The sequence below is a fragment of the Pristiophorus japonicus genome, chromosome 3 (genome assembly GCF_044704955.1).
Source record: "Pristiophorus japonicus isolate sPriJap1 chromosome 3, sPriJap1.hap1, whole genome shotgun sequence".
Taxonomy (NCBI): domain Eukaryota; kingdom Metazoa; phylum Chordata; class Chondrichthyes; family Pristiophoridae; genus Pristiophorus; species Pristiophorus japonicus.
The window spans coordinates 67,392,764-67,412,650 of NC_091979.1; the positions used below are offsets into that span (position 1 = coordinate 67,392,764).

Here is a 19,887-nt window from a genome sequence, read left to right on the forward strand (position 1 = left end):
TGTTCAGTTTTGGTCTCCTAATCTGAGGAAGGACGTTCTTGCTATTGAGGGAGTGCAGCGAAGGTTCACCAGACTGATTCCCGGGATGGCAGGACTGACATATGAGGAGAGACTGGATCGACTGGGTCTGTATTCACTGGAGTTTAGAAGGATGAGAGGGGATCTCATAGAAACATATAAAATTCTGACGGGATTGGACAGGTTCGATGTAGGAAGAATGTTCCCAATGTTGGGGAAGTCCAGAACCAGGGGACACAGTCTAAGGATATGGGGTAAGCCATTTAGGACTGAGATGAGGAGAAACTTCTTCACTCAGAGTTGTAAACCTGTGGAATTCCCTATCGCAGAGAGTTGTTGATGCCAGTTCATTGGATATATTCAAGGGGGAGTTAGATATGGCCCTTACAGCCAAAGGGATCAAGGGGTATGGAGAGAAAGAAGGAAAGGGGTACTGAGGGAATGATCAGCCATGATCTTATTGAATGGAGGTGCAGGCTCGAAGGGCCGAATGGCCTACTCCTGCACCTTTTTTCTATGTTAACTATCAAAATGATCACTTATCTAAAGGCCCCTTTACTACAGAGTTATTAATTAACCCTTTCTTATGCACAATGTTAAATCTAATGTGGTTGACGCCATAGTTCACTGCACTCTAGGTCCTGGCACTTTTTTGCATGTCCTTGGACTTGTGAAATTTTCTTTTTACTTGTATCTGATTGTTCAAAGTTACCAGAAAATAATTTTCTAATCCTAATTCCTGCAAATTATTGTAATCTTTTGTACTGAGAGAAACTCTTCCAATCGTTAACTAAGTACCTCTTTCTTTTTACAGGGCGTTTGCTGCATTGACGAATTTGATAAAATGGATACAAGAGATCAAGTAGCTATCCATGAAGCCATGGAGCAGCAGACCATTTCCATCACTAAAGCTGGAGTCAAAGTAACTTGTTTAAATGATGCTGAACTACTTATGGGTGTTTACTGTGAACTAGAATCCTAAAAGAATGAATTATAGTTGATGCCTTTTGTAGGCAGTAATAACTGGGCTGCACAGTACAATCTTATGAAACGTGAAAAAAATATGTAGACTTGCATATGAGTAAAGACTTATTTTTACCATTTCGATCCTCTGGTCTTTCATGTCTTTCCTCTCTCCCTTTGTCTAATTGTTTTAATTCTTTAAAAAAAAATTCACATCTGTATCCTTCAGTATCTTTTTATTTTCTGTTAAGTTGTAGGATATGGCTGGCAAGGCCGTGTTAATTACTTTGAGTAGGTGTGCCATCTCTTTTCAGTAACACTTTTGCAACGGAGTAGTATGCTTGGTCAAGTTAATCACATTTGGACACTGTGGTGTCTCCTGGAGTCATGTGTGGGCCAGGCTAGGTATGGGGTGGCAGGTTATTGGTGAACTAGTTGATTTTTTGCAGCAAGCCAGCAACATTTCTTGCTACATATCTACAAATGACCAGATCTATTGCTATAACCACTACTCTACTAACCTGTCCTTAATTTAGGGTTGTCCTTAAATTATATACACTAGAATAGGAGGGAAATTGAAAATTCTTACATGGAAGGAGTGGGTTGTCAAAGTGTATGCATGCTATTTTCAAATCTCCCTGTAGTTAGCAGTTGTGGGGGGAGGAGCGCAAAGAGCCCAAAGTGTACAGATACTTTGGGGAGGGAGCTGGACAAGTATGCAATGGACCACTGGTGTGGGATCAAAAATCCATACATGCTTTATGGATGGCCCCTTAAGTGAAAATTCATCTGATGTTTTTATTCCCAATTTATTTGAGAGCCTCTGATATTTTTATTCCTTGCTGAGCTTCATGCGTCCCAGGCAGTTTCCAGTACATTACCTCAATGGCTGTTACACTGTAAGCTTTGACTGCATCAACAAGCTATTTGACTGTAGGGAGCTTATATTTACAGTTTGAGCTGCTGTAGACATTTTCTTTGATATTATGATCTTTGTTTACTCCATATTCTCCACTGTGTATTGTAATGTTGGACTAATCTGGTCTTTCTACTAGCATCTATATCTGTTTAATTTGCATTACACGATTGCCAGCTTTTTGCTGTTCTAATCGTTTCCCCATCGGTTTATTTTACTGATGCAACTCCGTGTCCAAAGAGCTGCTGGGTGATCATTTCCATAGTTCTTACCAGCTATATTTTGCTGCGAATGTCATTGAATCTGTAGTACAGTTTTACTTTTCATCTGCTTTTATTATTCTTAGTTTCCATTCTAATTTTCACTCTAGTAATTTTTCCATATTCACCTTAGCTAGTTGTTCTTGGTTCACAGATTGTATTCAGTTTATTTAAATACTATCTATTTTATTTTTCATTGCTTCTTTTTCAGTTTATTCCTGTTAAACTCGATTAGTCCTGTGCCTTTCTCCAATCCAAATCCTTTTTTTAAGCACTTCTTGTGCCAGACTTTGGGTCTTCCCCACACTTGGGTGCAAAATCTCAATTTGTCACTTTTTGGATTCTGGGGGTCTAGTATCTGATTTTTTTTTAAATTTAAACTGGCTTTTTTTTTTCAAAAATAAAAATTAAGAACATTTATGCACCCAAACTTAAGCACAATGGGGAAACTAGCCTGCAGTATTAAAGTTTTATACGTGCATTTTAAGTACACATAAAAGCGGAGTATGCAGGATTTCAGAAAAGACAGGTATTAAAAAGATGTTTGTCTAAATTTCAGTGTAGATTTTCCAGTTTTTCTCCCGCCCCCCCCCCCCCCACTGCTGGAGGAAATCCATTTTTCTTTCCTTCAATTGTTAGAAAATCTGCCTTTTTAATTAGGAAATGGAAAGTGGTTTCTAGTGATTACTAAAAGTCTTTTGAATTAGACCGTAAGAAACATAGAAATTTACAGCGCAGAAGGAGGCCTTCTCGGCCCATCGTGTTGTGCCGGCCGACAAAGAGCCACATGGCCCTTGGTCAGCAGCCCTGAAGATTACATATGAATCTATGAACAATGCTGGAAAGGCAAAGAGCACCCAGCCCAACCAGTCCACCTCACACAACTGCGACACCCCTTATACGGAAACATTCTATACTCCACCCCAACCAGAGCCATGTGATTTTTTCTGGGAGGGGCAAAAATCAGATAATAACCCAGGCCAATTTAGGGAGAAAAAATCTGGGAACATTCCTCTCCAACCCATCCAGGCGATTGAAACTAGTCCAGGAGATCACCCTGGCCGTATTCGATTCCCTGCAGTACCATTAATACTGCGGCGGACAACAAAAGGTCATCCAGTCTAATCCCAATTACCAGCTCTAGGTCCGTAACCCTGCAGGTTACAGCACTTTAAGTGCCCATCCAACCATCTCGTAGAAGTGGGGAGGGTTTCTGCATCCACCACTCTTCCAGGCAGCAAGTTCGAGATCCCCACAACCCTCTGCGTAAAGAAGCCTCCCTCAAGTCCCCTCTAAACCTTCCACCACCCATCTTAAAACTATGCCCCCTCGTAATAGGCCCTTACTATCCACTATGTCCAGGCCCCCTCAATATTTTGCACACCTCAATGAGGTCTCCTCTCAATCTCCTCTATTCCAATGAGAACAAATCCAGCCTATCCAATCTGTCCTCATAACTAAGATTCTCCATTCCAGGCAGCATCCTAGTAAATCTCCTCCGCACCCCCTCTAGTGCAATTAGATCCTTCCTATAATACTGTGATCAGAACTGCACGCAGTACTCCAGCTGTGGCCTAACCAAAGTATTATACAATTTAAGCATAACCTCCCTGCTCTTATATTCTATGTCTCAGCCAGTAAAGGCAAGCATTCCGTATGCCGCCTTAACCACCTTATTCAATTGGCCTGCTACTTTCAGGGATCAAGCACTCCAAGATCTCTTTGTTCATCTACACTATTAAGTGGCCTACTGCTTAATGTGTATACTCTTTCCTTATTAGCCCTCCCAAAGTGCATCACCTCACACTTCTCTGAATTAAATTCCATTTGCCATTACTTTTGCCCACCTGACCAGTAGATTGATATCCTCCTGCAGCCCCTGGCTTTCCTCATTCATTATCAACCCAACAGCCAATTTTAGTATCGTCTGCAAACTTCTTAATCATACTCCCTATATTCAAATCTAAATCATTGATATTTACCACAAAAAGCAAGGGACCAAGTACTGATTCCTGCGGAACCCCACTGGAAACATCCTTCCAATCACAAAAACATCCATCAACCATTACCCTTTGCTTCCTACCTCTAAGCCAATTTTGGATCCAACTTGCCACTTTGCCCTGAACCATTACCATTACCCTTTGCTTCCTACCTCTAAGCCAATTTTGGATCCAACTTGCCACTTTGCCCTGGATCCCATGGGCTTTAACCTTCTTGACCAGTCTACCATGTAGGACCTTATCAAAAACTGAGCAGCTGAAAGTAATGATGTGTATGTAAAATGTGTTTCGATTGTGTTTTACCATAAATGGATTAAAAGCTAAATTCCATGGTCTTTTAAAGAAAATATGCAATCTTTGTTTTAATATAGGCCACCTTGAATGCCAGGACTTCTATTTTGGCTGCAGCAAACCCTGTTGGTGGACGGTATGATCGTTCAAAATCTCTCAAACAGAATGTAAATCTCACCGCCCCGATCATGTCTCGATTTGATTTGTTCTTCATTCTCGTTGACGAGTGTAACGAGGTTGGGAATAAATATTGGTTACATTTTTATATTCCATTTCTTACAGAAAGTGTTTTAATTTTTCAATAACTTGTGGAAGAAATTTACTTTATAAAATTATTATTAACTAGGTAACGGATTATGCAATTGCTCGGCGTATAGTAGACCTTCATTCTCGCATTCAAGAATCCATTGAGCGAATCTACTCTTTGGATGATATCAGGAGGTACCTGTTATTTGCGAGACAGTTTAAGCCTAAGGTCAGTTACTTAATGAGTGCAATGTTACTTTTATTGTACTTTTTTTTTTTGCGCAGTTATATCTGTCATTCTTATTGATGATTATATGAAATGAAAAGTTGAAGAGCCTGGTAGGAATGCATTAAAATTCTACTTTTATTCTTGCCCTCTTTATAAAACAGGGAAAGGCTGATTGTATATTGCTTTAGGTCAGTTTCTTTTAGTCTTGGCAGTGTAATGAAAATTTTTTTCAGTTTGCTTAAAATAAGCTGTTTCAAGCTAACATCGGAGCGTTTTAATTTCTAGATCTCAAAGGAATCTGAAGACTTCATAGTAGAACAGTACAGACGACTCCGTCAGAGAGATGGATCTGGAGTAACCAAATCAGCATGGCGCATCACTGTGCGTCAGCTAGAGAGTATGATTCGACTTTCTGAATCCATGGCTAGAATGCATTGCTGTGATGAGGTAACCATTAACTGCATTAAAAGGGTTTGTTCTCTTGTTTAAGTGTGCATTGTTGCTTACTCTAAACTCCCTTTTTCAACTTACCCTGCCATCATACTATCTAATGCCAGTTCGTTAGATATATTTAAGAGGGAGTTAGATCTGGCCCTTATGGCTAAAGGGATCAGGGGGTATGGAGAGAAATCAGGAAAGGGGTACTGAGGTGAATGATCAGCCATGATCTTATTGAATGGTGGTGCAGGCTCGAAGGGCTGAATGGCCTACTCCTGCACCTATTTTCTATGTTTCTATACAACAACAACTTGTATTTATATAGCACCTTTTTAATGTAGTGAAAGATCCCAAGACGCTTCAAGAATATTATGAAATTTTAAAATTGACACCAAGCAGCATAAGTAGAAAATAAAGCTTGGTCAAAGAGGTAGCATCTTGAAGGAGGATAAGAGGTTTAGGCAGGGAATTCCAGAGCTTGGGGCCGAGGCAACTGAAGGCACGGCCACCAATGGCTGAACGATTATAGTCAGGGATGCTCAAGAGGGAACAACTAGAGGAGCGCAGACATTATGGGGGGGTGGGTGTAGATTAGAGATCGGGAGGGGCAATGCCATGGAGACATTTGAAAACAAGGATGAGAATGTTGAAATCGAGGTGTTGCTTAACCAGAAGCTATGTAGGTCAGCGAGCATGGGTGATGGGTGAGCGGGACTTGGAGCGAGTTAGGACACGGGCAGCCAAGTTTTGGATCACCAAGTTTACGTAGGGTAGAATGGGGGGGCCAGCCAGCAGTGTGTTAGAATAGTCAAGTCTAGAGGTAACAAAGGCATCGATGAGGGCTCCGGCAGTGGATGAGCTGAAGCAAGGGCAATGTTACAAAGGTGGAAATAGGCGGTCTTGATTATGCTGCGGATATATGGTCGAAAGTTCGTTTCAGGTTCAAATATGACACCAAGGTTGCAAACAGTCTGGTTCAGCCTCAGACAGAAGTTGGGGAGTGGGATAGAGTCAGTGGCTAGGGAACAGAATTTGTGGCGGGGACTGAAAACAATGGCTTCGGTCTACCCAATATTCAGTTGGAGAAAATTTCTGCTCATCCAGAGCTGGATGTCGGACAAGCAGTCTGACAATTTAGAGATCGTGGAGGGGTCGAGAGAAGTGGTAGAGAGGTAGAGCTGGGTGTCATCAGCGTACATGCAGAAACTGACAATATTTCTGATGTTTTCGCCAAATGTAGATGAGAAATCCATGAGCTCCGACACTTGCTGTCGGAGGTGAGGGTGGAGACTGGGGAGAGGGGTGTAGAAAGACGGTTAGCACTGGAGAATAGAAGCCGGGCTTTATGTTTACATTCCAGAACGATTCTGGAACAGTGAGCAATTATGGAAGACGAGAACCGGACCCGATAGTGCTTTGTGGTCCAGTCAGATCTGGCGGTGAATGGCTAAACCAGTTGTCCACCATATCCGTTCATGGTGCGTGCCTTGGACTTAAGGGAGCGAAGATCAGGGCTATACCAGGGGAACGGCTAGGGTGAGAGAGAATTGTTTTAAAGGAGACTAGTACATCAATGATGAGGATGTGATACTGGAAATGTATGTGTCTCATTCTTATCCATACGCTCCACCAATTCTATTCTCCATGTACCATTCACAAGGTTAAAATGCTCTATTACCATGAACTGTCCTTTAGTTGTGCTGTCTGAGTACCAAACTGATTCACCCAAAGATCTGTTTTTAAATAACTTGAGCCCAGGTCCAAGTGTTATTATAAAAGCTACACTGATAGAGCTGGAAGATTACCCCTGTTGAACATTTCCTTTCAAAAGCAATCCTTTTTCCTTCTTTGACTTTAAAGCCAGCGCAATTGTAGTTCTGCATACTCAACTGATGTAAAACTCCACAGCATTTTTTCCTTAAACTGCCAGATCTTTGAGAAATGGATCACTGTGCTGTCCAGCCTTCCCATCTACTAGTCCAGCTGAGAGCTGCAAAATCTTCCCCTCACACTGCTTCAGTGTCCAGAGTCTTGACCTATTTAGAAGTTATTTGCTGCTACAACAGGATGTTGGATAACTTTTAAAATTTTGCGCTACCAATAGTTTGCTCCGTTAACCCAGAATACTACAAACTTTTGTGCTTTTTATTCATTCATGGGATGTGGGTGTCGCTGGCAAGGCCAGCATTTATTGCCCATCCCTATTTGTCCTTGAGATGGTGGTGGTGAGCTGCCGCCTTGAACCGCTGCAGTCTGTGGTGAAGGTACTCCCACAGTACTGTTTGGGAGGAAGTATTTCATAATGCATAATTGATTTTTTTGGGGTTAAACTTGTGGTTGATAAAAGTATACAAAATGTAATATGTAGTATATTTAACAGATAGCTCTACCAAAATACTGACTTGTGGTCTATTTTTACTTGTGGCTTTATAGGTCCAACCTAAGCATGTCAAGGAAGCTTTCCGGCTGTTGAACAAATCAATCATTAGAGTGGAGACTCCAGATGTAAATTTTGACCAAGATGATGAGGGAGGAGAGGAGATGGAGCAGGAAGTCAATGAAGAGATCAATGGTAAATTCAATTTTAATTGCAGGAGGAATGAATCAAGTGAGAAGTGTTTAGACTGACTGGATCTAGTGATTCCTTCCTCGTTTCCAAGAATCTGTTAATTCATGTGCTATTAGCTTTTTAAAATTTTAGCACTGTATGGTATGATTACAATGTCTCCACCATGATAACTAGGTTAAATACAACATTGATGATTTAATGCTTTTATCCCTTTTAAAGTTTGTCCTTTCACATGTGCAAAATTATGTAGTAAGGCTGTTTGCATTGTGCTGCTGTGGAACCATGTTTTAACAGATGCTATGTAATAGTTTGCTGTAGGATTGAGCCCTCTCTTGCACCATTTCCTCTTAGAACCACAAATCAATTTTGCAGTTTGGTCCTGGATCTTGCACCGTTAAATTCATAGGTGTATTCTAAACTATGGAAAGTGTTTGGGCTCACCTTAAAACTTACCCTCCGTTTGGATCCAAAACAAAACTGGCATCCACCAGAATCCCCAGATACTGATGAGTCAACTTTGATTTTTGGGATAGCAACTGCTGGAAACCTATTGCCCACGTGGTAGCTGTCCTCTTCGGAGCCGAGGAGAGGGTGGGGAGATGGTAGTCATGGTTACATTGGGTTGAGTTGGCTTCAGTATGGTGATTGGCTGTGCAATTGTAGCCAGTTAGTTGCTGTAATAACTTTCTGAGCATTTGAATTTGACTTAACTTACTATTTGCAAGAAGAATATCTTATGACTGCAGTTGATTACTTCAGCACAGCTGGCATTTATTCTTTATAGCAAAGTTCTATTGCATGTTTTTAATACACCATGAAGACCCTAATTCAGCTGTTTTGAGTGGGAGGTGCCACTCTCTCTGAAGTGCACTCATACAGGCATGGTCTACAAAGTCCTTTTCCTCACATTGTATCCTTGCTGAGGCCTGATAAAATGCTGCTTGGCCCCTTAATAATTGGTTGAGGTGATGTCTACACTGGCTGGGCACTAGTGATTTTGTTTTGTTTCATTTCATTGTGTGCTGAAACTTGGTATGCATTAAGCACAGTACTGGATTCAGTTGTTCTAATAAATGATAATCCTGACAGGACATTCTGATATTCCAAACGGGGTTAATGGTGTTAATGGCCATTCTGAAGAGAGTATCAAGGAAGAAATGCCAAAATCAACAATGAGACTGTCTTTTGTGGAGTATCGCAAGATTTCCAACCTTATTGTCATCCATCTCCGGAAACTAGAAGAAGGTAAGAGTGCAGGTTACTCAATAGTTGTATTGCATAATACAGTTTAAAATAGTGGTTTTAAAAAATGGTGCTCAAATCTTTGTCATGAAATGCATATGTTCTGACAGCTATTGTGCTAAAATGTTGGATTCTTAACTAACAGATTCCAGTTGGAAGTCCCTTTGACTTACAGTCCGACTTCTCCGCGGAGCATCTGTGCCATGACAAACACAGATTGGGAGTAAAAGACTGTAAAATCGAGACTCCCTCACAAGAAACCCCATACACACAATTTTGTCCTCTACACTGTCGAGCACCCCAGTAAAAACAAAATGTACACCACCATATCCAAAATCCAAACCCTGCCTTCCCGCCCCCCCCACCACCACCAAAATAAATTCAAACCCCCATGTGAAAAATCCAACCCAACCTCCATGTGCAAAAAATCCAAACCCAGTTCTGTAATAAAAAGCTACCCAAAAAGAACTCTATGTATGGATTCTATACATTATTTGCTGTTTTCCCTCAAGTGACAAGCTTGGTCCACTATAGTCTGCTGCTGTCTTGCACACTTTCACCTTTCCTTCTGGCCTGGAAACTGCTTTCTGGTCGGTCGAAGGAAGCAGCTTTGCAAAGCCGCTCAAAAGTCATTGTGCACAAAGTTTACAAAATAAATAAAAGGAACTGATCGCTGAGTTGAAGGAGAAGTTCCAAGTGGAAAAACTTGAGGCAGGGGAGTACCTGGATAAAAGTTGGGTGGATTTTTTTAAAAGATAGCAGTAGGTGCTTGGTAAACTTGGTGAGGAGAGAATTGGTCCAGTTGAGTGAAGCAGCTGAAAAATTAAAGAAGGCGTGAGACAATATTTCTAAGTGGACTGCACTGTGGCAGATAGCAGGGGTACAGTAGCATAGTGGTTATGTTGCTGAACAAGTAATCCAGAGGCCTGGACTAATAATCTGGTAACTAGTTCAAATCCCACCATGGCAGCTGTGGAATTTTAATTCAGCTAATTTAATAAATCTGGAATTTAAAAAAACTAGTATCAGTAATGAAACTACCGGATTGTTGTAAAAACCCATCTGGTTCACTAATGTCCTTTAGGGAAGGAAATCTGCCATCTTTACCTGGTCTGGCCTATATGTGACTCCAGACCCACAGGAATGTGATTGACTCTTAACTGCCCTCTGAAATAGCATAGCAAGTCACTCAGTTGTGCCAAACTGCTACATGGACTGCAGCGGCTCTCCACCACCTTTCCAAGGGCAATTAGGGATAGGCAATAAATGCTGGCCTTGCCAGCAATGCCCACATCCCATGAACAGAAAGAGAACTGAAATTCAGTACAAGCAAGTGCAATAACTTAGATTAGAGGGGAAAATTGAGAACATAATCAATGGTATTGACCTAGCTAAGATAGTGGCATTATCATAGACTATACTCGCCAAGTGTAGTCGTTGCAGAGAACGATATTGTCCAATCAGTAGAGTTTAGGTCTGGGACCATGAAGTTGAATATGTGTCTTGCTCTGGTCAAGCTACTCCTTGAATACTGCATTCAGTTCTAGCCACAAGTGAAACTTCAGGTTATGGAAGCAGTGCAGCGGAAGGTCATTGAGGCTGATGGCTAGTATCAGGACAGAATTATGAGGAACGGTTAGAAAATCTTAGTGACATAAGTGGAATAGAAAAGGTTCCTGGACACAATTTCAAGTTGAATCAATGCAGAAAGATAAGATATGATGTAGTTAGAAACTAGTAACAGCAAGTTCAGGACAAATGTAAGGAACATCATGCACAGAATTATTGGAAGATGATCTTCCAGGTAATAATGAAGGCAGAAACTAGGTCATTCAAACGCCAGTTGGATGCTGTGATGGTGAAGATTTGTTGGGTTCGATGGAAAGGTGAGTTAAGTGGTCCGAATGGCATCACTCATTTGTACTTAAATTTATGGTATTACAGTGCTTTGACTTCTAGTTTTCTTTAGATAAGTAAATGGGGAAATAACACCAGAAAAATAAACATTGAAGTCAATTGTGTTTGTGTATCATGAAGCTGATTTGTGTGTCATTCCATCTGCAGAAGATGGCGATGCTTCCCCAAAGAAGAGTGACCTCATTAACTGGTACTTAAAAGAAATTGAATCTGAAATTGAATCAGAAGAAGAACTAATTAACAAAAAGAAATTGATTGAGAAAGTTATTTACAGACTTATTCATTATGTAAGTAAGAAATTTCTCATTTCTAAATTTCACACAGTCTGACCTGTTTGATCACGGTCTATTAATATTTATTGCATTTCTTGATGTCGCCATTGGAAGAATGGGAGACTTGCGTTGCACTTTATCTGAAGGCATTTAACAAGAATGAATGTGCAGCCATTTTCTACACACACAAAATAATTTTCTATTAATTTTCCAGCAATGGTATTGCAATATGGTGCTGAAAAATATGGAGGAAATTAATACAATTCATAAAAATAAAAATGACTTGTAGAAATCAGATAAATTTATATAGATTCAGTGAGCTGTTCTCTTGAGATGGAGTGTGGGAATGTTTTTGGAATATAGTAGGAGTTATTGATTCTGCTTCTGATCTTGTTAATGATTCTACATGCCTAAACTGGAAACGTATTCCATTCTACATCACTATTGCCCACATTGGGTTTTTTTGTTGTGGGTTTCGAATACTTAACTAATTTATGCATTCCTTGGCCAAAGCTGACTAAAGATACCTCTGCCTCTCCTCAACAATGCTTGTTTTTGCATTTCCCACATCAGCCATTCTTGTGGCTTCTCTGGGTTAGATTGCTAGTTTGATTTGCATTATAGTTATATGCTCGGGGCCAGCCTTGGGTGAACTTGTATCTTGGCACCCTTTCAGTTTAAGTATGTAGTAGTGCAGGTACAACGTCTCAAATCCGGCTGTCTGAAAATCGGAATTGTCCGAAAACTGGACATTTTTGAGAAAATCCCATTTGATCATAAATAAAATAAAATTTGGAATTATTGTCCAAAAACCATCAGGCCGGACTAGTTATCAGCTTCGCCGCTATGTTTTAAATGGCGTGCAATCGGTCCGAGCCTTGCCGAATGACCCTCGACCCAGTCGGACCCGACCTGACCCTCGCCACCATTGGTACTTTATCTCTAGCATACATACGCTCTTGATTTTCTTGTCCGAAATCCGGGAAAATCTGAAAAACGGCATGGTCTTGGTCCTGAGGTTGCTGGATTTGAGACGTTGCACCTGTATTGTTGAAAGTTTCAAAAATAAACCTGTAATCTGTTTTTCATAATTTAAAAAATAAACCAAGTCCAAAAAAATAACATGGCTAAGTGACGAAACTAATAAATAATACATTTTAAAACCATTCTCCAAGATATATTGAACCACATCATTCTTGATACATGAAGCCAGTGAAGATGATCTGTCATCTCCCATGGCCAATTGCAAATATGTTTTTATGAGCTTCAACTTCGAGAGGCTTCGTTCACAACTCGCCACTGATGCGGGTATGGTTAATACATAGGGATTACATAAGGTATACGGCACAGAAACAGGCCATTCAGCCCAACCAGTCCATGCCGGCGTTTATGCTCCACTCGAACCTCCTCCCATCTTTCCTCAACTAAATCTCATCAGCATAACCCTCTATTCCCTTCTCCCTCATATGCCTGTCTCGTCATCATAGGCGGTCCCTCGAACGCGGATGACTTACTTTCACAAGAGTTCACAGAAGTTTCAATGAAGGACCCGATGTACCAGTCCTGAGGGGGTGAAAGATGCCTGGCGTGGTTTTTTTTTTAACGTGTGGTGACTGTTGCACATCAGCAACCACACGGGCTTGACAGAGCTAGGCCTTTATCCAGTGGCAAGGGTTGAACCAGCACTACTGGAGACCTGCTCTACTGCACGGTCCTAGTGTGCGCACACATCACAGTGTGGGCAGGCTCGTGCTGCCCCTGGGCCCTCGGCTCTTCCGGGCCCCGTACTATCATCCGCCACACCTTTGCCCACGATGTTCCAGGGCCTAGCGCTCCAGCTCTATAGTCCCAACCTTCATTCACTCACTCTCTCTCTACGTTTCTTCTGAATTCCCTATTGGATTTCTTAGTAACCATCTTATATTGAATATTTAATAGGATCCTCTGTGCTATCCATGTGTTTGGGAACCTGCTCTTCAAACATGAAGTTTGCTATTCTTGACCACTAAAGTCCTTTGTACGTAGACTTGAGATAGGCACGTTCTTCGCAGAGGTCGACGCCGTTAATGTCAGACTCTCTTGATCATGGGGCCCTAGGCGGTCGCTGACCCTGTATGTGCTGTGGACCTACATGGTATAGAAATTTGGTTCGGACTGCTCAAATTTAAATTGCTACTTTTTTAGAAAGAGGAGATTCATCCAATAAGGTTGGGTTGCATTCAAGCCAAGCATCAGTCTGAAGGGGGCAGTGCACTATCCCAGACTGAATATTTTTTTTTAAACCAGCAAATGTCTACATCTTAAATCATTACGTTGTATGAATCTTAACTTGTGTTTGAATTTCTTAATAGGACCACATCTTGATTGAACTGAAACAGACTGGTCTGAAAAGCCGAAAAGGAGAGGGAGATGAAGTTTTGGAGCAGGAACCCTTCCTCGTGGTTAACCCCAATTATGCTTTAGAAGATTAAGTACCAAATGGTACACTGGATCAACTTGGAATATATAGTTACTTCTAACAATATTCCTAAAATGCACCTCTTCAAAACATGAACCAAATTTTGATATCACATAATTCTATTCTAGTGTAGAATAGCCTTGGTTTTGGCTCTGAACTGGATGCTGAAGTGCTAATCAAGGATAAAACAAATGGTGACTGACACATTTTTAAAAATCTGTTTGATTTTAGGAGCTTTTATATACATTTTGAAGTCCACTGGCATTTTGGATTGAATGGTCAAAGGAAATTATAGTATGTACTTTAAACTTGGTTGTATTCACAACTTCTGTTAAAATTGTTTAAAATGCAGACATGTTTCCTGACACTGATTTTTACATTTTACTCGTTACAATTTACTGATTTAAGGTGAATTGGCAGAGAAAAATATCTGCAAATGTTATTTTGGATAGTATGACTGGATAACCTGCTTTTATATTAAAACTAGATTATAAGGATTACATTAAGAATTTTTTTAAGTGCTATGGTGTATTTTAATCCCAAGACGACAAGGTAATTTTCGGTGGACCTGAAAGGAGCTATCCAGATTTAAATAGACCATGAGACTGTTTCAAAGCTAGCGCTGCATCTGAGGCAATTGTTGTAAATATGTTTCATGTAGAAAACTGCCTTAGATGTTCAAACTGCTCTGTGATGGTTTAATTAAGATGCAAAGCAAAACTAATTTTGAGCTTATCTATACATCGATTTCCATTTTAGCTGGCAATTTATTGTTTAATCCTAACACACTCTCCTTTTTTCTCTCGCTGAATTAGAGTATTTAACCAGTAGCACTCTAATATACATCCTAACTATTAAAACAAGAGCATTGCAAGCAGAGTACCTGTATAGGAATAGTGAGGGGAAGGAAATGTGTACGTGAGAAGAGAAAGAAAATACGTTCAATTGGAAACCTTTTATTGTGCAGGGTCAAAGAAGATAATGTATCTTCAAGCATCTGATTTGAGGTCAATTTGATTAGTACCAGGCACAAACCTGGTACAGTTTATGATTGATGTAATAAATTCTGTTATGGGGTCATGTGATGTATTTGAGAGTGCAAAAATCATATTACTTGCAGCTTTTCTCCAGAAATCTGTTACAGGACAAGGGTTTGAAATTGAGTGAAAGTATTTATGTTGAACGAATATCTTCAGCTGTTCTTTGCAGTTTATTGTGGAAATGAAATCCAACATTTCAAGTCTCGAATCTAGAACGCATCCATTTTATACTTCAAAATGTTACATGTGAAATGTATGCCATGCTTTTGTAAGGGCTCAAATGCCTATTAATAAAGCTACAAATCTTTGTTAAATGAACAATGCTGATTACCTATTGAGTAATATTTCAGGCAACTAACCTATTGATGGGCATGTGGAAAATTGAACCCAAGCCAGGAAAGAGATTAAAAAGGGTAACTAAAACCTCTGTTGAAGATACGGATTTTCAGAAGGTTTCTGAAGGAGGGAGATGCAAAGGCGTTTTGGGGAGTTAGGTTGGGGGGGCTCCGAAGAATAGGATCAAAAGAATTGGCAAGCAGCAGCCAATAACTAGCAAAGAGAAACAAACCAATTGAAATCACTTATTTTTGTATTTCCAGCTATTTTCTTTGCATCGGTCTGTACAGTTAAGAATTGCCCAACATAAATTTAGTTACAGAATTACAAAATAATTAAATTAGCCCAACACTTAGTATCTGCAAGGCCTGCTCTTTTTGGGACTTGGAACAAATTCTGCTTCAGTCTGAGTTGAAAAATGTCACCAAAGCCTTCAGCTCCTGTAGATCAATTCTGAGATACATGATGGCAGCTTCACCTTTCTCCAGTGGAACTATGAAACCCACAGTCTAGTGTGACAGTCATGTGTTGAAATCATGCTGAAAATTCTTATTTAGCAGCATGTCTCTCTTTCAGCGACTAAGCTGCTGGGATAATTCAAAGGGACAAGTTCGCAGCAAAAAAACTGACTGGGAACTTTTGACTTTTTAAAGAGGATTTGTAGGCAAAATGTGTTTTAAAGTATAATGTATTCAGTTAAAATTTGTTGCTTTAAAAGTGCTATTAAAATGATAATGAGGTGACTTTGATGTTCCCCGCTTAAACTTAACCGTGAGCAATTCATTAGCTCGGTGATACATGCACCTCACCCATTATGTGAGTTGCTGGCTGCTTGGCAGGGGCTTTTAGCTGGCCTTCCCTCTAGCTGTGAACAGTAAGATATAAAACAGACTTGAACACTGGCAGGAAGATTCAGAAAAGGCTGCAAATGCAGTCAGGGTTTTGAAACAGAATGCTGTGATGCAGTCAGGTAGCAACGGCTATGAGAAAATTGGAGTGCAGGAGAGAATAGTCAAGTTACTGCAAAGTAATCCACTGGTGTTGGGAAGTAGGTGTGTATTTTGTATTACAAAAAAATAAGATGTAATGTTAGAATTAATCTGATCACAACTATTTTGTTTTGTGTTCATTCGCTGTGAAATAATGCAGCTCATCAATTCGAGCTTTATCTCAATTGTTTGCTTGGTCCGCTTTTGAGAAGATTGAAGTATACCGCTGAAGGTTTTGAATATTTTTTTTTTTAAAAGCAAAATACTGAGGATGGTGGAATCTGAAATAAAAACAAAATACTCAGCAGGTCAGGCAGCATCTGTGGAAAGAGAAACAAGAGTTAACATTTCAGGTCGATGACCCTTCGTCAGAATGGGAAAAAGTTAGATGTAATGGATTTTTAAGCAAGGGAAAGGATGGAGGCAAGAACAAAAGGGAAAGTCTGATAGGGTGGAAGGCAGAAGAGATTATGATTGTGCAAGGCCAAAGGAGATGGTAATGGCACAAGTTAAGAAACAAAAGATGTTTAGGGTGTAAATGGAGATGGCAGAATCATCAGCTGCTGTGGGAAAGAAAAAAGCGGTAGAGGTTATGGTTTGAAATGGATGAACTCAATGTTGAGTCCAGAAGGCCCTACTGTGCCTAACCGAAAGATGAGGTGCTGTTTCTCGGGCTTACGTTGAGCTTCATTGGAACGGTGCAAGGCCAAGGACGGAGAGATGGGAGTGGAGCAGAGAATTAAAGTGACAGGTGACCGGAAGCTCGGGTTCAAGCTTGCAGACTAAACGGAGGTGTTCTGCAAAGTGGTCACCCAATCTGCATTAGGTGTCTCCAATGTAGAGGCGACCACATCGTGAACAGCGAATACAGTATACCAAGTTGAAAGAAGTACAAGTAAATCGCTGTTTCACCTGGAAGGAGTGCTGGGGCTTTGGACAGTGGGAAGGGAGGAGGTAAAAGGGCAGGTTTGCATTTCCTGCGTTCCCGTGGGGAGGGGGCACTAGGGGTGATTGCGGAGGGAGCGGTCCCTTTGGAATGCTGAAAGGGGAGGGGATGATGTGTTTGGTGGTGTGATCACGCTGGATGTGGTAGAAATGGTGGAGGATGATCTGTTGGACGTGGAGGCTGGTGGGATGAAAGGTGAGGACAAGGGATGGGAGGAAGTGTAGTCCAGGTAGCGCTGGGAATCAATGAGCTTACAGTGCATATTTGTCAATAGTCTATCCCCAGAAATGGAGACAAGTCGAGGAAGGGAAGAGTTGGAGATGGACCATATGAAGTGAGTAAAGGGTTGAAATTGGAAGCAAAGTGAATTAAAAATGTTCTAGTTCAGGGCCAGACCGAGACGGCAGCGATAGTCATCAATACTGGAAAAAGGTGAGGGAGGTGACCTAAGTAGGACTGGAACAAAGAATGTTTCACATATCCCATGAAAAGGCAGGCACAGCTAGGACCCATGTGGGTTCCCATTGTAATTTGGAGAAAGTGAGTGGAATCAAAGGAGAAGTTGCTCAATGTGAGAACAAGTTCAGCCAGGTGGTGGTGGATGAGGACTGGTTGGGCCTCTGTTCAAGGAAGAAGCGGTGTGTTCAAGGCCCCGATGGGGGATGGAAGTGTAGAGAGATTGGATATGACGGTTGGCGCCTGGAAACTATTACAAGTGGCTGAGGGCATCGTAAAAGTCGCGAATGTAGGTGGGAAGAGACTGGACTAGGGGAGAAAAAGAGTCAAGCTGGGAAGAAATCAGTTATGTGGGGCAAGAACAGGCTGTACCGATGGGCCTACCAGGGCAGTCCTGTTTGTGGATCTTGGGGAGGAGATCGAAGCAGGGTTGGGGAACTAGAGGTTGGTGGCCGTGAAGGGAAGATCTTCAGAGGAGATGAGGTCAGTGACGGTCTGGGAAATGATGTCTTGTGGGGTCATGGTCCAGGGGGGAGGTAGGAGGAGGTGTCAGAGTTGACATTCAGCCTCCACAAGATAGAGGTCGGTTCGCCAAACAGCAACAGCGCCAACTTTATCAGCAGGTTTCATGACAATGTAGGGTGTTTTGTGTGCCCTGTGTGTCTCACTCTCCCTTGAGTCAATCCGTGCTTTAAAACTTCCCGCTTTGGGTTGTTTCCCTTTGGACGGCAAGAGCTTTTGCCAATAGTTCCTGCCTAGCTCGTCGATTAGCGGGTAATCCCACACACAGAGACCAAGGTCAGATAGGTCTTCTATGCCCAATGCACAGCGTCCCCAGCGGGATTACTGTGTAACCCGGCCATAAGCGGATGCCACCCAGTTGGTCTTCCGAATTATGCCCGCACCACAAGCCCCACAACCCCCAAGTTCGGACACGAGATTATAATTGACTCAAACAAAACAAAATGGTTCAGGTTAGTCAGAGATCGATTCCTTTTATCACACTCTCAAAACGAAAACCCCTACTCCCTTCGTTTACAACTTAAAGAGTAGGTGACTGTGGACACTAACTTAAAACCTTAGACTAAATACCCACCCTGTCGGTTACGCCGAACCAACCCCTTCCCAGAATCTAAGCCTAGATAATGGAAACCCTTCTAACAAAATCCTTCTCCCGGTTTAGTCAGAACCCACACTTGGAAGCCTTCTCACACACACACATGTTAGCCTACATCTTGGACACTTGCAGTTCCTCAGCAGCTAAACATGCTGGCGGTCTTGGGGATTTCCAGAGGTGTATGTTGGAAATAATTACCAGCCCTTGTCGTTTATTCATGTGGTCCCAGGTTCGTTCGACTCTAAAGACAAAACTGTGTCTAACACAGGCATGCGATGAGAGTTACGTTCTTTAATGGGTTTCAAAAAAGAATGAGACAGGTTCCTTCAAACCCACATTTTTGATCAAGCTTTTGGTCACACGTCAAATATCTTCTTTGTTTCAGCGCCCATTTTTATTGGATTGTGCACCTATAAAGCAGCTTGGCCAATTTTCTACATTAAAGGTGCATGTTTACAGAACTGCTTTATTGCCCTTTATATTCGCTTCTATTGGTTACACAGGAATGGCCAAATAAACAAATCAATTTTAAAAAGCCTGGATTAAATTGATCAGTTGCTTAATTTTATATGCACAGTGGCTTACATCAAGAAATTTGAGGATGCATTATCAGCCCAAAAGCTGACAAGAGTACAATTCCCATATAAAATTATAAATAAGATAATAGTGCATAATTAACTTAATCTCGGCTCAATAACCTCTACAACATTGGAACTTTGCTCTTATTTATCTGTTTAGACATTGTAGCATAGAAAAAACAAATTAAAAAACCTTGGAATGTGGAATTAATACCGTAACTGCAACGTACACAATTTCTGCTCGTTGCACTTGTTATTTATATTGGGGGTAAACTCAAACATTTACTAAAGGGTGTATTTTCTAGATTTTTGGTAGTGTCTGATTTCCTTCCAGATTTGTCTATTGCAAAGATAATCTTTCTTCTTAATTATTTTATGGGACTAACTATTTGTACTGCACTTTTTTTGACAGACAGCCGTCCATCAAGCCCCGCCCCCACTGCCCGTATTGCACTTTTTTTGACCGGGCAACAAGCCCCACTACTGTCAGGGCCAAATCATTTGCTGCACGTGGTGCCGAGCAGCAGGACCTAGGGCTCAGAGTGCAGCCCGTGTGAGGGCCCAATTGTGTGAGAGAGAGGGGGGAGGGGAGAAAGAGAGTGAGAG

The 19,887-nt window shown here is 41.2% G+C and overlaps 1 protein-coding gene across 1 annotated transcript in view; it reads left to right on the plus strand.

Annotated features, from left to right (window-relative positions):
• Window positions 1–15,180, plus strand: part of LOC139259741 (zygotic DNA replication licensing factor mcm6-B-like) — a 37,630-nt gene extending 22,450 nt beyond the window's left edge. The window contains exons 10-17 of the mRNA XM_070875392.1: window positions 833–940; window positions 4,529–4,684; window positions 4,795–4,923; window positions 5,209–5,370; window positions 7,795–7,933; window positions 9,020–9,175; window positions 11,237–11,376; window positions 13,713–15,180. Of these exons, the coding sequence (XP_070731493.1) occupies window positions 833–940; window positions 4,529–4,684; window positions 4,795–4,923; window positions 5,209–5,370; window positions 7,795–7,933; window positions 9,020–9,175; window positions 11,237–11,376; window positions 13,713–13,832 (1,110 nt within the window). The 3' untranslated portion in view covers window positions 13,833–15,180. The remainder of the gene's footprint in view (window positions 1–832; window positions 941–4,528; window positions 4,685–4,794; window positions 4,924–5,208; window positions 5,371–7,794; window positions 7,934–9,019; window positions 9,176–11,236; window positions 11,377–13,712) is intronic.
• The last annotated feature ends 4,707 nt before the right edge of the window (window positions 15,181–19,887 follow it).